Source organism: Podarcis filfolensis (genome assembly GCF_964270895.1).
Source record: "Podarcis filfolensis genome assembly, chromosome: 10".
NCBI lineage: Eukaryota > Metazoa > Chordata > Lepidosauria > Squamata > Lacertidae > Podarcis > Podarcis filfolensis.
The window spans coordinates 74,432,338-74,450,726 of NC_139612.1; the positions used below are offsets into that span (position 1 = coordinate 74,432,338).

At 45.5% G+C, this 18,389-nt stretch overlaps 2 protein-coding genes and 1 long non-coding RNA gene across 3 annotated transcripts in view; 2 read left to right on the plus strand and 1 right to left on the minus strand.

The window, feature by feature from the left end:
* PPP6R2 (protein phosphatase 6 regulatory subunit 2) overlaps positions 1–18,389 on the minus strand; it is a 1,004,265-nt gene that overhangs the window by 721,221 nt on the left and 264,655 nt on the right. The gene's annotated exons all lie outside the window — the stretch shown is intronic.
* Positions 1–18,389, plus strand: part of LOC310743153 — a 187,193-nt gene that overhangs the window by 88,665 nt on the left and 80,139 nt on the right. The window lies entirely within an intron of this gene.
* On the plus strand, positions 13,222–14,154 carry LOC310743361 (olfactory receptor 13H1-like; the record flags this gene model as incomplete). The annotated part of the gene is made up of 1 exon (XM_083573534.1): positions 13,222–14,154. The coding sequence occupies one exon, from the start codon at positions 13,222–13,224 to the stop codon at positions 14,152–14,154; it is 933 nt and encodes a 310-aa protein (XP_083429660.1).

An 18,389-nucleotide genomic window follows, 5' to 3' on the forward strand; every position in this document is an offset into this window, starting at 1 on the left:
GTTGGACTCTGGCCAAGGCGTTGTCAGGCAGCCATCAGATAAGACACTCTCAGAGGCTGAGTATTCTGAGGAAGCGGTAGCTCAGCCCTTCAGTCCTAAAACGAAGCGTTTAGAGAGACTCTGAGAGCAACGGAAGGGAAAGAGATGAAAGGAGGGTTTGGGCTATTTCTAAATATATTTGGCAAGGGGAAAAACCAGAGAATAAAATATAAAATATTGATAGATGCAAAAGAAAGAGGAGGTTTTTCCCTGCCAGATATGGGATTATATTGTGAGGCACCTTGTCTTTGCTGGTTGAAGGAATGGACGACGGTCGGAGCTACCCTAGGTCCCAGCTCACAAAGGACCAACGCTGCTTCGTTGTTAAGTATAAAAGTCTTTATTGAAGTTCAGTTTCACTTCCAGAGCCGCAGCGCGCAGCCCCACGTCTCAAGTGTCAGACCACTGATGCTCCGTCTGAGTCTCCTCCCCCTTGACACCAATTTAAGATTCTAGCCTTGCTCCACCTTCTCCGCTGCTCCTTCCTCCTCTGGGTCCGCCTGCCCGCCGGGGTTCCGCCCTTTCTAGCCTCTTCTCCCGCTGATTCCCCTGAGCCTTCTCCCTCCCTCCGACGGGCTTTAGGAGCTGGTTCCCCATCCGGGTCTCCTGCTGTTCCGCGCGCCTGCACATTTGAACTTGGCGCGCGCGCGCCCAGCCAACAGCTTTCCTCCTGACCGTTCCACTGCTGCTGTCACTGCTTCCCCCTTCGGGGGGGCTAGCTGCAACTGACCTCCCCTCCGTTGGAGGCGTGGTCATCCCTGACTCCCTCTCTGGAGGAGACACTGCCCCTGACACATGTGACTCTTCCCCCCCACTACGCTCTGGTGGGGAAACTGGTCCCGATCCTCCACTGCTGCTTTGGGGTTCCCCTCTGGCTCCTTGTTTCTGGTGCGTCCCCCCTGGGACCCCCCTTGCCCTGACCATCGGCGCCCCCTTCTGGGAATCTTCTGATTCGCTGGAGAAGCTCATGGAATCTCTCGGGCCACTGTCATACTCCCCTACGCTGCCCTCGGATTCTTCCCCTTCGCTCTCCCAATCCTCTCTCCCCAGTGCTCCTGCTCCTGATTCCCTGACAGACTAGACTAGAGAATTCACATATTCTAGACTTAGAAGGTCATGATAATATTTTTGATTGGCATGCTTATTTATGGTATGAAAATGTTCATAAAGGATTTACAAATCATATAATTAGGGGGGAAATGTATAGAGTATGGGATAAATATAATAATCTATTAGAGGTAAAAACACCTCTATGGCTCTCACCATTGGAAGCAATAGTGGTAAAGAAAGAAAATATCTTAGAAGGATGGACAACGTATAGAAACTTATTAAAACAAGAAGGAGGTGAGTATAAATTAAAAGAATTTAAGGAATTATCAGGGAAACTAACAACTTGGATGCAATATCATCATTTGTATGAAATATGTAAGAAGGATAGGGTATGAGGGTTTGGGGGAAAATATCACAACTGGAGAGAGACCTGTTGGAGTGTAATGTAAAAGCGTTGTCTAAAATGTACAAATTATTATTGGATTGAGAGACAAAGGATGAGCAAGTAAAATTCTCAATGATACACTGGGCAATAGATATTGGTCATAATATAGATATGGAAGCCTGGAAACAACTGTGGAATACGGATATAAAACTTACAGCATGCTGTGGTCTAAATGAAAATTATATGAAAACGATATATCAATGGTATTTAACACCAAATAAATTGGCAAAATGTATAAATCTAAATCAAATAAGTGTTGGAAATGTATAGAGAAAGAAGGTACTTTTTATCATATGTGGTAGTCTTGTAGTAAAGTTAAATCTTATTGGGAAATGATATATAATGAATTGAAAAAGATGTCTAGAATAACTTTTGTTTAAAAAACCAAAAACAGAAGCTTTTCTTTTGGGAATTATAGGGCAGAACTACCTAAAATGTATAGAACTTTTTTATGTATACTATGACAGTGGCAAGAATGTTACTCGCCCCAAAATGGAAAGAAGTCCCAGCTAAAGAGGAATGGATACAAAAACTTATGGAATATGCAGAAATGACAAAACAGGGAAAATAAGAAATCAAGACAAAAAACTTTTTATAAAAGAATGGAAATGGTTTGTGGAATATTTACAAATGAACTGTAAACAGATAAGAACATTGGCAGAATTATTGCTATTACCTACAGTTTTATAAGAGTATATATTTTAAGTAGATTTTAAAAATGAGTAAAATGAATGAATTTGGAATATGAAGAAGAAAGACATTAAAAACAAATTTATGGAACTGCAGAAAGAGAGGGGAGGAAGTCAAATGGGGAATTCTTGAAAGGATTGTAAAATTAATGAAATGTATAAATCTGAAAAGTATATTTACATTTTAAAAGGGGCAAAGAGACAGAGCTTTGATACAAGAATACAGTGATACCTCGGTTTATGAACTTAATCCATTCCTGAAGTCCGTTCTTAAACTGAAACCATTCTTAAACCGAGGTGTGCTTTCCCTAATGAGGCCTCCCGCCGCCAGTGCCCTTCCACTGTTCAGATTCCAAGGTAAAGTTCTCAAACCAAGACACTATTTCCGCTTTTGTGGAGTTTGTAAACCAAATCGTTCTTAAACTGGACTGTTCTTAAACCAAGGTACCACTATACAAGTTATTTGTAATCAAGGGAGTTCATGATGGCTGGGAGTTTGTTAAGAGGGAGATAGTAAAAGCACAACTTCAGGCAATACCAATGAGACGGAAACATGGAAGGTGCCTAAAGAAGCCAGGGTGGCTATCTAAAGAACTTTTAACTGAGTTAAGATTAAAAAAGGATGTGTACAAAAAATGGAAAAGGGGGGAAACCACCAAAGAGGAATTCAAACAAATAGCCAGCACGTGTAGACACAAAGTCAGAAAAGCTAAAGCACAGAATGAACTCAGGCTTGCTAGAGAGGTTAAAAGCAACAAAAAAGGCTTTTATGGGTATGTTCGTAGCAAAAGGAAGAACAAAGAAACAGTGGGGTCACTCAGAGGAGAAGATGGTGAAATGCAAACAGGGGACACAGAAAGGGCTGAACTCCTCAATGCCTTCTTTGCCTCAGTCTTCTCCGATAAAGAAAACAATGCCCGACCTGAAGAATTTGGAGCAAATGATTCAGCAGAGGAAACACAGCCCAGAATAACTAAGGAGATGGTACAAGAATACTTGGCTAGTCTAGATGTATTCAAGTCTCCAGGGCCAGATGAACTGCATCCAAGAGTATTAAAAGAACTGGCAGATGTTATTTCAGAACCACTGGCAGTCATCTTTGAGAATTCCTGGAGAACAGGCGAAGTCCCGGCAGACTGGAGGAGGGCAAATGTTGACCCTATTTTCAAAAAGGGGAAAAGAGAGGACCCAAATAATTACCGCCCAGTCAGTATGACATCAATACCAGGGAAGATTCTGGAGCAGATCATAAAGCAAACAGTCTGTGAGCACCTAGAAAGGAATGCTGTGATCACCAATAGTCAGCATGGATTTCTGAAAAATAAGTCATGTCAGACTAATCTGATCTCGTTTTTTGACAGAATTACAAGCCTGGTAGATGAAGGGAACGCAGTGGATGTAGCCTACCTTGATTTCAGCAAGGCATCTGACAAGGTGCCCCATGATATTCTTGTAAAGAAGCTGGTAAAATGTGGTCTTGACTATGCTACCACTCAGTGGATTTGTAACTGGCTGACTGACCGAACCCAAAGGGTGCTCATCAATGGTTCCTCTTCATCCTGGAGAAGAGTGACTAGTGGGGTGCCACAGGGTTCTGTCTTGGGCCCGGTCTTATTCAACATCTTTATCAACGACTTGGATGATGGACTCAAGGGCATCCTGATCAAATTTGCAGATGACACCAAACTGGGAGGGGTGGCTAACACTCCAGAGGACAGGATCACACTTCAAAACGACCTTGACAGATTAGAGAACTGGGCCAAAACAAACAAGATGAATTTTAACAGGGAGAAATGTAAAGTATTGCACTTGGGCAAAAAAAATGAGAGGCACAAATACAAGATGGGTGACACCTGGCTTGAGAGCACTACATGTGAAAAGGATCTAGGAGTCTTGGTTGACCACAAACTTGACATGAGCCAACAGTGTGACGCGGCAGCTAAAAAAGCCAATGCAATTCTGGGCTGCATCAATAGGAGTATAGCATCTATTTTTTATATATATATAGATTTTTATTGGTTTTTCAACACATATTAAAGGACAATACAAAACAATACATGAACAAACAAACATATAAACACGTATAATTTCTTAACCTTTTTTTCTTTGAACCTTCTTTCAGCGACTTCCCCATACCTCCCTTTTCTGCATCCCTGTTTTAAATCTTTCCAGCAACCCCTAATTTCAATTTCTTATAGCACTTTCTTTATATCCTTTTTCTCATATCCAATTGTTTGTCCCTGCAATTCTATTTTGCCTTACCCATGACATTTTAACACTCGTTAATTTTGCAACAGTTCTTAAGATAAACTTTAAATTTCTTCCAATCTTCTTCCACCGTTTCTTTCCCTTGGTCATGGATTCTGCCCGTCATCTCAGCCAGTCCCATATAGTCTATCACCTTTGTCTGCCATTCTTCCAGCGTGGGTAGTTCTTGTGTCTTCCAGTGCTTTGCTAAAAGAACTCTTGCTGCTGTTGTAGCATACATAAAGAACGTCCTATCTTTCTTTGACACCAATTGGCCCACCATGCCCAGGAGAAAGGCCTCTGGTTTCTTCACAAATATGCATTTAAGCACCTTTTTCATTTCATTATAAATCATTTCCCAGAAGACCTTAATCCTAGGGCACGTCCACCAAAGGTGGTAAAAGGTACGTTCAGTTTCCTTACATTTCCAACATTTGTTATTGGGCGTATAATAAATTTTTGCCAGCTTGACTGGGGTCATGTACCACCTATATATCATTTTCATAATGTTCTCTCTTAAGGCATTACATGCCGTGAACTTTATACCGGTAGTCCATAACTGTTCCCAGTCAGCAAACATAATATCATGTCCAATGTCTTGTGCCCATTTAATCATAGCTGATTTAACCGTCTCATCCTGTGTATTCCATTTCAACAGCAAGTTATACATTCTTGACAAATTCTTAGTACTGGGTTCCAAAAGCTCTGTTTCTAATTTCGACCTCTCCACCTGAAAGCCAATTTTCCTGTCCTGTTTAAAAACTTCATTTATCTGGTAGTAATGAAGCCAGTCTCTTACTTTAAACTTCAATTTCTCATAACTCTGCAATTTCAATTTTCCCTCCTCATACTCTGTAATTTCCCAATATTTTGGCCATTTAGATTCCATATTTAATTTTTTCACTTCCTTAGCTTCCATTGGTGACAACCACCTGGGAGTTTTATTTTCCAACAAATCTTTATACCGAATCCAAACATTGTATAAAGCTTTCCTGACAATATGGTTTTTGAAACCTTGGTGGATTTTAACCTTGTCATACCATATATATGCATGCCAGCCAAATCTGTTATTGAACCCTTCCAAGTCCAAGATGTCTGTGTTTTCAAGAAGCAGCCAATTTTTCAGCCAGCAAAAAGCCGCTGATTCATAGTACAATTTTAAGTCCGGCAGGGCAAACCCCCCTCTTTCCTTTGCATCAGTTAGTATCTTAAATTTTATTCTGGGCTTTTTGCCCTGCCAGACAAATCTAGATATATCTTTTTGCCACCTCTTGAAACAATCCATTTTATCCACAATCTGCAATGTTTGAAACAAAAATAACATTCTCAGCAAAACAAAAAATTTTTTTTTCTTTCCAGTAGCACCTTAAAGACCAACTAAGTTAGTTCTTGGTATGAGCTTTCGTGTGCATGCACACTTCGTCAGATACACGTGTATCTGACGAAGTGTGCATGCACACGAAAGCTCATACCAAGAACTAACTTAGTTGGTCTTTAAGGTGCTACTGGAAAGAAAAAAATTTTTTTTGTTTTGACTATGGCAGACCAACACGGCTACCTATCTGTAACATTCTCAGCAAAACATTCATCTTAATAACAGCAATTCGGCCTAACAAGGAAAGTCTCAAATTTGACCATATTTCTAGATCTTTCTTCACTTCTGTCCAACATTTTTCATAATTATCTTTAAATAGGTTCACATTCTTAGATGTCAAATTAATCCCCAGGTATTTCACCTTCTTTGCTACCATTAAACCAGTTTCACTCTGGAACTTCTCTCTTTCTTAGGAGTATAGCATCTAGATCAAGGGAAGTAATAGTGCCACTGTATTCTGCTCTGGTCAGACCTCACCTGGAGTACTGTGTCCAGTTCTGGGCACCACAGTTCAAGAAGGACACTGACAAACTGGAACGTGTCCAGAGGAGGGCAACCAAAATGGTCAAAGGCCTGGAAACGATGCCTTATGAGGAACGGCTAGGGGAGCTGGGCATGTTTAGCCTGGAGAAGAGGAGGTTAAGGGGTGATATGATAGCCATGTTCAAATATATAAAAGGATGTCACATAGAGGAGGGAGAAAGGTTGTTTTCTGCTGCTCCAGAGAAGCGGACACGGAGCAATGGATCCAAACTACAAGAAAGAAGATTCCACCTAAACATTAGGAAGAACTTCCTGACAGTAAGAGCTGTTCGACAGTGGAATTTGCTGCCAAGGAGTGTGGTGGAGTCTCCTTCTTTGGAGGTCTTGAAGCAGAGGCTTGACAACCATATGTCAGGAGTGCTCTGATGGTGTTTCCTGCTTGGCAGGGGGTTGGACTCGATGGCCCTTGTGGTCTCTTCCAACTCTATGATTCTATGATTCTATGATTATGCTTGGATAAGAAATTATGCATCTAACTCAAGGTAATTTTTATTGCTCTAAATTGTTTTGAGGTTAAGTTCTATGAGTAAAGCTTTTGAACCATATTTTTGGACTGGAAATTTTTATTTCAATACAAGAGTCAGTTTTTGCTCACCCAGTGCCTTCTACATGTGCCATATTAATAATCTCAATAGGTAGGTAAAGGTTAAGTCCAGTCAAAGGCAACTATGGGGCGCTCGTGTCGCTTCAGGCCAAGGGAGCCGGTGTTTGTCCACAGACAGCTTTCCAAGTCATATGCCCAGCAGGACTAAACCACTTCTGGTGCAATGGGACACCATGACGGAAACCAGAGCTCACTGAAATGCTGTTTATCATCACAGCAGTACCTATTAATCTATTTGCACTGGTGTGCTTTTGAACTGCTACTTTGGCAGAAGCTGGGACAGAGCAACAGGCGTTCACCCCGTTGCATGGATTTGAACTGCCAATCTTCCAATCAGCAAGCCCAAGAGGCTCAGTGGTTTAGACCACAGTGTCACCCACTTATCCAGGGCTGTCAAAGTGGGACAGTTGTAGAGTCAGAATGCACAAGTGGATTTGATAGGGGATACCATTTCTTAAAATTTGATAGGGGATACCATTTCTCAAAATTGGGAAAGGACTGCATATAAGTTAAATAAGCAGGGAGACAATATACAGCCTTGTACTCCTTTCCCAATTTTGAACTAATCAGTTGTTCCATATCCAGTTCTAACTGTAGCTTCTTGTCCCACATAGAGATTTCTCAGGAGACAGATGAGGTGATCAGGCACTCCCATTTCTTTAAGAACTTGCCATAGTTTGCTGTGGTCGACACAGTCAAAGGCTTTGGCGTAGTCAATGATGCAGAAGTAGATGTCTTTCTGGAACTCTCTAGCTTTCTCCATAATCCAGTGCACGTTTGCAATTTAGTCTCTGGTTCCTCTGCCTCTTCTAAATCCAGCTTGCACTTCTGGGAGTTCTCGGTCCACATACTACTTAAGCCTGCCTTGTAGAATTTTAAGCATAACCTTGCTAGCGTGTGAAATAAGTGCAATTGTGCGGTAGTTGGAGCATTCTTTGGCACTGCCCTTCTTTGGGATTGGGATGTAGACTGATCTTCTCCAATCCTCTGGCTACTGCTGAGTTTTCCAAATTTGCTGGCATATTGAGTGTAGCACCTTAACAGCATCATCTTTTAAAATTTTAAATAGTTCAGCTGGAATATCATCACTTCCACTGGCCTTGTTATTAGCAGTGCTTTCTAAGGCCCTTTTGACTTCATTCACCAGGATGTCTGGCTCAAGGTCAGCAACAACACTACGTGGGGTGTACGAGACATCCATATCTTTCTGGTATAATTCCTCTGTGTATTCTTGCCACCCCTTCTTGATGTCTTCTGCTTCTGTTAGGTCCTTACCACGTTTGTCCTTTATTATGGTAATCTTTGTACGAAATGTTCCTTTCATATCTCCAATTTTCTTGAAGAGATCTCTGGTTCTTCCCATTCTATTGTTTTCCTCTATTTCTTTGCATTACTCATTTAAGAAGGCCTTCTTGTCTCTCTTTGCTATTTTTTGGAAATCTGCATTCAATTTCCTGTATCTTTCACTATCTCCCTCACATTTTGCTTGCCTTCTCTCCCCCGCTATTTGTAAGGCCTCGTTGGACAGCCACTTTGCTTTCTTGCATTTCCTTTTCATTGGGATGGTTTTTGTTGCTGCCTCCTGTATAATGTTACGAGCCTCCATCCATAGTTCTTCAGGCACTTTGTCCTTAAACCTGTTCCTCACCTCCACTATGTATTCATAAGGGATTTGATTTAGATTGTATCTTACCGGCCCAGTGGTTTTTCCTACTTTATTCAGTAAGAACATATAAATATGCGTCTACCATATGGCAGTCGGGGCTATGAAGAAAGGCTCATTTTGCAACTCACATTGCTTCCTCTAGATGAGGCCAGCAGTTATCTCAGACAGTCCAGAGGTTACTGACTCTGGAGCTCTCAAAGATCCACTGTGACCAACTGGCTATGCCACCCTTCTGATCAGAGAGCCCAAGAGGCTCCACAGCATCACCCGCACCACCCCAATGTGGCTCATTAATCACTAGGAAACAGGTGTGAGCAAAATAATTACCTTTGGTCTAATGAGCAGAGCTGCAGGAATGAAGAATGGATCTTCCTGCATGACCCACATAAGCATTCTCCACAAAGCTATTGGGCTTCTGAAGAAGTGTGCATGCACACGAAAGCTCATACCAAGAACTAACTTAGTTGGTCTTCAAGGTGCTACTGGAAGGGAAAAAATTTTTTTGTTTTGACTATGGCAGACTAACACAGCTACCTATCTGTCCCAAGTAAGTGGTTATGATTGCAGTCTTAATGTACTTTTAGGGTTGCATTGCTGTCTTTCTTCTGATCTAACCAGTTAATTCTAAGCTGTTTTTTCTTACTAAATGCCCCTATTTTTCTACCTTTGGCACATAAATCCGCATGTGTGGACACCATGGTTGAACTAGGCTGCAACAGCATAAAACTGGGAATTCCATTTTCAAATACTAATGAGCGCAGGAGGTTGCTTTATATTAAGTTGGTCCATGTAGCTCAGTGTTGTCTACAGTAATTGACAGTGGCTCTCCAGGACTGCAGACAGGGGTCTCTCCCAGCAGATACTCTGCCACTGAGTCATGACCTGAGTTAACAATCCAAACGTTTAATTGCTTTTCTATGGAATTTCTTGCTAGCACTGTACCCTGAGGATTGCATAGACAAAAAAATAAATACAGTGACAAAATAATAATCAGTAAACCATAAAACAGCATACTATAAAAAAGAAGACAGATAGCAACAAATCATGCAAAAGGGCTGGGCTGGATGAATCCCTAGCTGGAATTAAGATTGCCGGAAGAAATATCAACAACCTCAGATATGCAGATGACACAACCTTGATGGCAGAAAGTGAGGAGGAATTAAAGAACCTGTTTTTACTTTTTACTTTGTTGTACCACCATAAATGGTGGTTTTTATCCATGTATTTTTATTTTGTTTTGTTTTATTTTGGGTTGGGGTGGGATGGTTGTTGAGTGGGGTGGGGATTGGTTTTGTTTTGGTGTAATTGTTTTTTGTTTGTTTGTTTGCTTTTATATTTTGTAAATGGAGGCGAGTATGAGGCTTGGGATTCCTACTGTGGAGGGGCGAGGGAGGTATGGCGGTGGGGGCAGATGTCATAGGCGAAGGGGATCGAGATACGGATATGCTCGTACCCCTTCCAATCTGCGCCCCATCCCGAGAGACGAGGGTAGGGTGAGCAAGGATTACTCACCTCCGTCACTGGTGTTGTGCAATGCCAGGTCTATAGGCAACAAAACCGCCACCCTGCGAGATTTCTTCATCTCACAGGGGGTCGACCTGGCTTGTGTGACGGAGACCTGGGTGCGCGAAGGGGATACTGTTACCTTACGAGAGATGGTGCCCCCGGGTTTCTCCATCCTCCACCAGTCGCGGACTGTGGGCCGGGGGGGGAGGGGTGGCATTATTAATCCGGGAAGATTGTTCTTTCAGGGCTCTACCATCGCCATCGATCCCCGGCATTGAATGTGTTGGCCTAGTGTGGGGCTCTGAGGTGAGCTTGGCTGTCTGTCTGGTGTACCGGCCACCTAGCGCACCAGCAGCCACCCTGTCAGGCCTGCTGGAGGCGGTGGCCGGCTGGGCCTTGGAGTTCCCTAGCCTATTGGTATTGGGGGACTTCAACATTCATGCTGATGCCACTCCCTCCTCACAGGCTCTGGACCTGGTGTCTTCCATGGTGACACTAGGGCTCTCCCATTTGTTTTGGGCCCCACACATCAAGCAGGCCACACGCTGGATTTGATCTTTGGCGTCGGTATAGATGTGATCATGTTTCCTTCGATGAAGGTGTCATGGTCTGATCACTACGCTCTGAAAGCCAGGATTGACGTTCCACCCCCACCCTGCTTAGGTGGCGAGCCGATTTGGGCTCGCCCGCAGAGGCTGATGGGCCCTGATAGATTCCATCAAGCCTTGCGGGACCTTTCTCCCCCTGGCGACTCATTGACTGAGCTTGTTGAGGGCTGGAATACCCAGCTCCTGGCAGCCATCAATGAGATCGCACCTAAGCGCCCTCTGCGACCCCGCAGAAACCGGGCTCCCTGGTTTACCGAGGAGCTCCGGAAAATGAAGCGGGACCTCAGACGGCTAGAGCGAGTATGGCAGGGTGCCCGTGACGGAGCTTCAAGAACATCTTATAGGGCTTTTATGAAAACCTATGAGATGGCAGTGAAGGCCGCTAAGAAGTCCTACTTCTCGGCCTCCATTGCATCCGCTAGCTCTCACCCGGCGCAATTATTTAGTATAATTCAGTCTTTAACGTCCCTCGAAGGACAGCCAAATTTAAATAACAATTTGACACACAGCTGTGAGGCATTTGCGAGCTTTTTTGCGGAGAAGGTCCTGTTGCTCCGCCATGACCTCCCTGCCAATTTGGATACAATAAAGGAACTGGAGGCCCCTCGACTGTCCTCGGGTCCAGTATTGGACCACTTTGACCGCATATTCCCAGCCGATGTGGACAGACTCCTCCGAGCTGGAAAGCCCACCACTTGTCCTCTCGACCTGTGCCCGTCCTGGCTGATTAGAGTGTGTCCAGACAAGGTGCGGGCCCCCCTGGGGGATATCATCAATTTGTCCCTTGGCACGGGGACATTCCCTGGGGAACTGAAGGAGGCAGTGGTGCGCCCACTTTTAAATAAAACATCATTAGATCCCTTAGATCTATCCAATTACCGCCCGGTTTCGAATCTTCCATTCCTGGGTAAGGTGATTGAGAGAGCGGTTGCTGAACAGCTGTCAGCAGCCTTCGACATGGTCGATCACAAACTCCTGGACCACCGCCTTGCCGACGTGGGGATCCAGGGCACAGTCCTTCAATGGCTGCGCTCGTTTCTCTCTGGTCGGGGACAGAGGGTGGCGCTTGGGGGGGAATTGTCATCCCGCCACTCCTTGGTGTGTGGAGTGCCCCAGGGTGCGATATTCTCCCCGATGCTTTTTAACATCTTTATGGGCCCCCTCACCCAGCTTGTCCGGAGTTTTGGGCTGGGCTGCCATCAGTATGCTGATGACACCCAACTCTATCTGTTGATGGATGGCCATCCTGACTTGGCCCCAGACACACTGATCAGATGCTTGGAAGCTGTGGCTGGATGGTTATGTGGGAGCCGGTTGAAGTTAAATCCTTCGAAGACAGAGGTCCTCTGGCTGGGACGGGACGATATGGGATTGAGGGGGCAACTCCCATCTCTTGCGAGGGTGCAATTAGTGCCAGCACCGTCCGTTAAGAGTTTGGGTGTAATCTTTGATACCTCCCTCTCCATGGAGGCGCAGATTGCAGAAAGGTACATAGAAAGCTGCTTTACTGTACTGAGTAAGACCATTGACCAATCTGCCGCAGTAAGATGGCTTTCCAGGGTTTCAGACAAGTTCTGCAACTTCATTCTCCATAGCAGATGGCAGGGCTGTTCAAGGGGATCTTGGCTGACCTCCTGGCAGTGGAGTTACTGGTGCTTACCAGGAGCGAGAGGGAGAGGTGGCAAGGGCAGTCAGTGCAGTGCAAACGCAGCACTGGGAGTGCAGGATTGGCTCACTCATTGTGTTTGCTAGAGTTGCCATACGACTGGAATTTCCTGGACATAACTGGCATTCGGCCCTCATAAACAGCATCCGGGCGGAAATCTGCAATGGCCAGGGAAATCCAGACATAGGGCATCCCATTTCAGAACTTTTTGAAATATGGCAACCCTAGTGTTTGCAGACCTCCCCACTGCTTTGCCCCTCCCAGAAATGGGAACTGTGCTGCTGGGAAGTCAGGTAGTTATAATATAGGGTTGCCATCTGTCTAGGAATTCCTGGACATGTCCTCTTTTCGGGGTCCTACATGCCCATCCAAGGGGAAATTTCACATTTTACAGTAAATGTCCTGGATTTGGGGTTAAAAAAAAGGTGTGGGGGTGTGTGTGTGCTCTGATTCAGGCTTTGGTGCGGGCACAGGTGACCCAGGCTCTGGCTCTGGCTTGGCGGTGGTGGTGGGGCTATCGGGTGATGGCCCTAAAAAATCTCAAGAACTTTTTGTGCCCATCTTTCTTGAAATATGACAACCCTAGTATAATAAGTTATCAAACCAACAGCAGCACTGACTGATTTCAGTGGGATCTAATTGTGCATAAATGAGTTGGAAAGCAGCCCGTGAGCTTGGACATGCCTGGCTCTATGCTAGATTACAAGGGGGTGGATGCTTCTTAGAGAAACCTCTGTCTGTGCTTCTAAACACATTGACCTTTCTTCCCTGCAGGAGATTGCCATGGGACTTGCAAATGAGACTATGGTGACAGAGTTCATCTTGATTGGATTATCCGAATACCCCAGAGCTCAAACCATCTTCTTCTTCTTCCTCTTGGTAGTCTACCTCACTAGCTTTCTTGGTAATGGCCTCATTATCATGCTAATCATTGTGGACCCCAGGCTTCATACTCCCATGTATTTCTTTCTGTGTGCTCTATCTTCTATAGACATCGCCCTCATCAGCAATACAGTTCCAGAGGTCTTGGTCAACTGCTTCATTTACAGGCCTACAATTTCCTTCTACAGATGCCTGTCCCAGATGTACATTGGTCTATTACTTGTCTCCACTGAGTGTGTCCTGCTTGCGCTCATGGCATATGACCGCTTTGTGGCTATATGCCAGCCCTTGCACTACATGAAGATCATGAGCTGGAAATTTTGCCTTTGCCTCGTGGCTGCATCTGTGGGCTTTCCTTTCCTGATAACTCTGATCAATGCACTGTTGCGGCCTACTGACTTCTGTGGACAAAATGTCATCAATCATTTTGCATGTGAGCTGGAGTCGTTCCTCAAACTGGCTTGCTCTGACATTCATGCTAGTGAGCTCTTTATGCAAGCTGCCAGCATCTCTATTTTAATACCTCCCTTTGGTTTCATAGTTGTGACATATGGGCGCATAGGCCTGGCTGTACTGCGCATCCGTTCAGCACAGGGTCGCAAGAAAGCCTTTTCCACCTGCAGCTCTCACCTTGCTGTCGTCAGTGTCTTCTATGGCACAATCATGATCATGTACTTGAGGCCACAAGGGAAATCGGTTTCTGAAAAGGACAAGCTCATATCTGTAGCATATGGAGCTTTGACACCTATGCTCAACCCTTTGATCTACAGCCTGAGAAACAGGGATGTGAAGGGCGCCTTTTGGAAACTGGCTGGAAGGAAAATGTCAGAATAAGTATCAAATGGATTGCATTCGATAGTGGGCAGTTTCTGATAACAACAGGAAGTTGTGGTAAAGAAGAAGAAGAGGAGGAGGAGGAGGGGGAGTTTGGACTTGATATCCTGCCTTTCACTCCCTTTAAGGAGTCTCAAAGTGGCTAACATTCTCCTTTGCCTTCCTCCCCCACAACAAACCCTCTGTGAGGTGAGTGAGGCTGAGAGACTTCAGAGAAGTGTGACTAGCCCAAGGTCACCCAGCAGCTGCAGGTGGAGGAGCGGGGAAGCGAACCCGGCTCACCAGATTACCAGTCCATCGCTCTTAACCACTACACCACACTGGCTCTCTCAGTGGGACAAATTACACCCTCACTGTAGAGTTGAAGCAAATTAACCTTTACTGTTCAGCCTAACTAATTTCTGTGATAAAAATTGTGAAGGTTCCCAAGTCTGACAACCAGGCAGACACCTTTGCTGCTCTATGGAAAGCATCCCAGCTTAACTATGCCTTCAAAACTTGGGAACACATGAAAAAAGAGATATGCTTATTCAGTATAAGAGAAAGCCGGGTGAGGAGGAACAGTGTGAAGTTGTCCTTTTGTTGAACAAAATATTCCAATGTGACCAATGTTGTCTGTCCTGAGGAATGCTTAGCTTTGATATACGGAAGCAAACCAGTTTTCAGTCTCATTTTTGTTCTTATCGGAATTCCCCAGCATCTTTACTCCTCCCACAGCTCTATTTTCATGTCTAGGAGCAGAACATGTTTACTCAGCCCACAGAGGTGGCCAGAGATAGCTGCCCCAACCTTCCTTCCCAGTGCCTGCTTTCAGAAGGCAACCACTGGATAACCCCCAGAACCACACATGTGTGTGTGTGTGTGTGTGTGTGTGTGTGTGCGTGCGCGTGTGGAGTATCAGTTCATTAGGCTTAAGAAAAACTGAAATTTTAAAATGTCTCTACTTTTGATACATATAAAGACCTTCAAGCCAGGCTATCCTAATTTTGTACCATGAGCTGTTATCCTTGTCTCGCAAAAACACTTTCTGGAGTGTCTGCATAAGAAAGGGAGATGTGCCGTGCTTCATGTCCTAAACTCCCCCAAAGTAAACCCATATAAGGAAAGGAATGCAAAGGGATCACGTGGAGCGAGGTGCTGCTTAGAGAGAGTTCTTTGTGAGCTTGCTTAATGTATATGCAATTAAGGAAAGACCATAAATGGTATGCTAATAGGGCGATGTAGCCTAGGATAGGAGGGTTTTTGCCGCTGTGGGTTAAACCACACAGCCTAGGACTTGCTGATCAGAAGGTCGGCGGTTCGAATCCCCGCGACGGGGTGAGCTCCCGTTGCTCGGTCCCTGCTCCTGCCAACCTAGCAGTTCGAAAGCACATCAAAGTGCAAGTAGATAAATAGGTACTGCTCCGGCGGGAAGGTAAACGGCGTTTCCGTGCGCTGCTCTGGTTCCCCAGAAGTAGCTTAGTCATGCTGGCCACATGACCCGGAAGCTGTACGCCGGCTCCCTTGGCCAATAAAGCGAGATGAGCGCGCAACCCCAGAGTCGGTCACGACTGGACCTAATGGTCAGGGGTCCCCTTTACCTTTACCTTTATACATATGTAGTGCCTTAAGAGATAACAGAAATGTATATATGAAGAAGCCCCTCCCTTTGCTCAGAACTGATTCCTCTGAGTCAGCTTGCTGGCTAGCCAAGCAATAAACCTTTCGTTATTCTTCATTCACTGCGTGGAGTTTTCTTTCAGCCCAAACGCTGCTATTTTGCAAAACTTTGTTAAAAATGTAATAATCTCAGAACGATCTACTGCTTCATAATAATCCAGTGAAAAGACACAGGGCCTAGAGGTCAGACTTAGATCTTATGTGATAATGTATATTTCTCTCTTTTACTTATTTCCTTTGTTGGTTGTATAATCCTTATAATGAAGCCATAATTACTTTTGTTTATGATTATCTACCTTACGATAGAATATAAAAATAAAACTATAAATACATAAAAAAACTGTATTTTGTCAATGATTCTTAAAGGAATTGTATGCTTGTGAGGGGCATAGGTAAAGGTAAAGGTACCCCTGACCATTAGGTCCAGTCGCGGACGACTCTGGGGTCGCACGCTCATCTCGCTTTGTAGGCCGAGGGAGCCAGTGTTTGTCCTCAGACAGCTTCCGGGTCATGTGGCCAGCAGGACTAAGCCGCTTCTGGTGAACCAGAGCAGTGCACGGAAACATCGTTTAACTTCCCACCGGAGCGGTACCTATTTATCTACTTGAACTTGGACATGCTTTCGAACTGCTAGGTGGGCAGGAGCTGGGACCGAACAACGGGAGCTCATCCCGTCGCAGGGATTTGAACCGCTGACCTTCTGATTGGCAAGCCCTAGGCTCTGTAGTTTAGACCACAGCGCCACCCGCATCCCATTGTGAGGGGAATACATTCCATCAAATGAAAGATTGGAAGAAAGAATAGTGAGGCAGAAGAAAAGTAAATTTATGTTGCTAATATGTTGGTGGTGCTTACAATATAATTTCCCTCCTTCCTACAGTGTTCATAATATAGTCTTATTTAGATTATGAAATAATAAAGTCCAAAATGGTAATGTGAAGTATGTTCCCCCTGGGTTCAATTACATACCATTACTTGTGGGATTCACCTCTGGGCTTACTTACTCCAGAAGGACCTATAATACAAATGCAGCTTACGAAAAAGGGAAAGAAAATGAGAGCAAAATACTTACCTTCTTTATCTCAATGACTAAGCAGGACTCTTCCGTTTACATGGAAGTGAACTAGATTTCAATTCATTTCACTGACCTTAAAAACGAACATCACTCTCTTAACACCAACTTTCCCGCTACAACTTCTTTGTGTTCTGGGTCTGTGATGTATTGTGGAGATCATATTGTTATAAACCTCTCAGATCAACATTAGGAGAAGTACCAGCAGGTAAGCATTTTAGTGAAAAGGGGATGACCATGTGTCAGAGCTGCCCAAGGTCCCAGCTCACAAAGGACCAATGCTGCTTCGTTGTTAAGTACAAAAGTCTTTATTGAAGTTCAGTTTCACTTCCAGAGCCGCAGCACGCAGCTCTATGTCTCAACTGTCAGACCGCTGATGCTCCGTCTGAGTCTCCTCCCCCCTGACACCAATTTAAGATTCTAGCCTTACTCCACCTCTTCCTCAGTTCCTTCCGCCTCTGGTTCCGCCTGGCCGTTGGGGTCTCGCCCTTTCTAGACTCTTCTGACGCTGAGTCCCCTGAGCCTTCCCCCTCCCTCTGGCGGGCTTTAGGAGCTGGTTCCCCATCCGGGTCTCCTGCTGTTCCCCGCGCCTGTACATTTGAACTTGGCGCGCGCGCCCAGCCGGTAACTTTTCTCCTGACCGTTTCACTGCTGCTGCTGTCACTGCTTCCCCCTCTGGGGGGGCTAGCTGCAACTGACCTCCCCTCCGTTGGAGGCGTGGTCAGCCCTGACTCACTCTCTCTCCCCGCTGGAGGAGACGCTGGCCCTGACACATGTGACTCTTCCCCCCCACTATGCTCTGGTGGGGAAACTGGTCCCGATCCCCCACTGCTGCTTTGGGGTTCCCCTCTGGCTCCTTGTTTCTGGTGCGTCCCCCCTGGGACCCCCCTTGCCCTGACCATCGGCGCCCCCTTCTGGGAATCTTCTGATTCGCTGGAGAAGCTCATGGAATCTCTCCGGCCACTGTCATACTCCCCTACGCTGCCCTCGGATTCTTCCCCTTCGCTCTCCATTTCCTCTCTCCCCAGTGCTCCTGCTCCTGAGTCCCTGACATCCATCCCCCCTCGAAGCCCCCCCTTCCCCCTCCCCCTCTTCGGGTGTGGGTTCCGGGTGCTCCAGTGCTGTGGGTGTGAGTACGGGATACCATTCTTCCCCCCCGGTGTGCAGCCGGTCCGCAGGATCCGGCCAGACCACAATGGGCTCGTCGATGTCGATTTCTTCTGCTTCCATCTCTCTGCTGTTGTGCTCGAATCCAGGATATTCCACCCCCTCTTCCCCCCACCTCGAGTCCAAAATCTCTGTGACCTCGTTGAGTGGCGTCGCCCCCGTGACCCCTCCCTTTTTGGAGATTCGTTAAGTGGGTCTGGCGCGTTCCCTGGCGCCTGAAACCTGTGGGGTGCCCTGTAGGATATGAGCACTGACCTATGAAAGACTGGGTGCATTCTGGAGCCCTCCGGGAGTGTCACCCGGAAGGCCACTGGGTTGACTTGTGCCGCGACCTGGT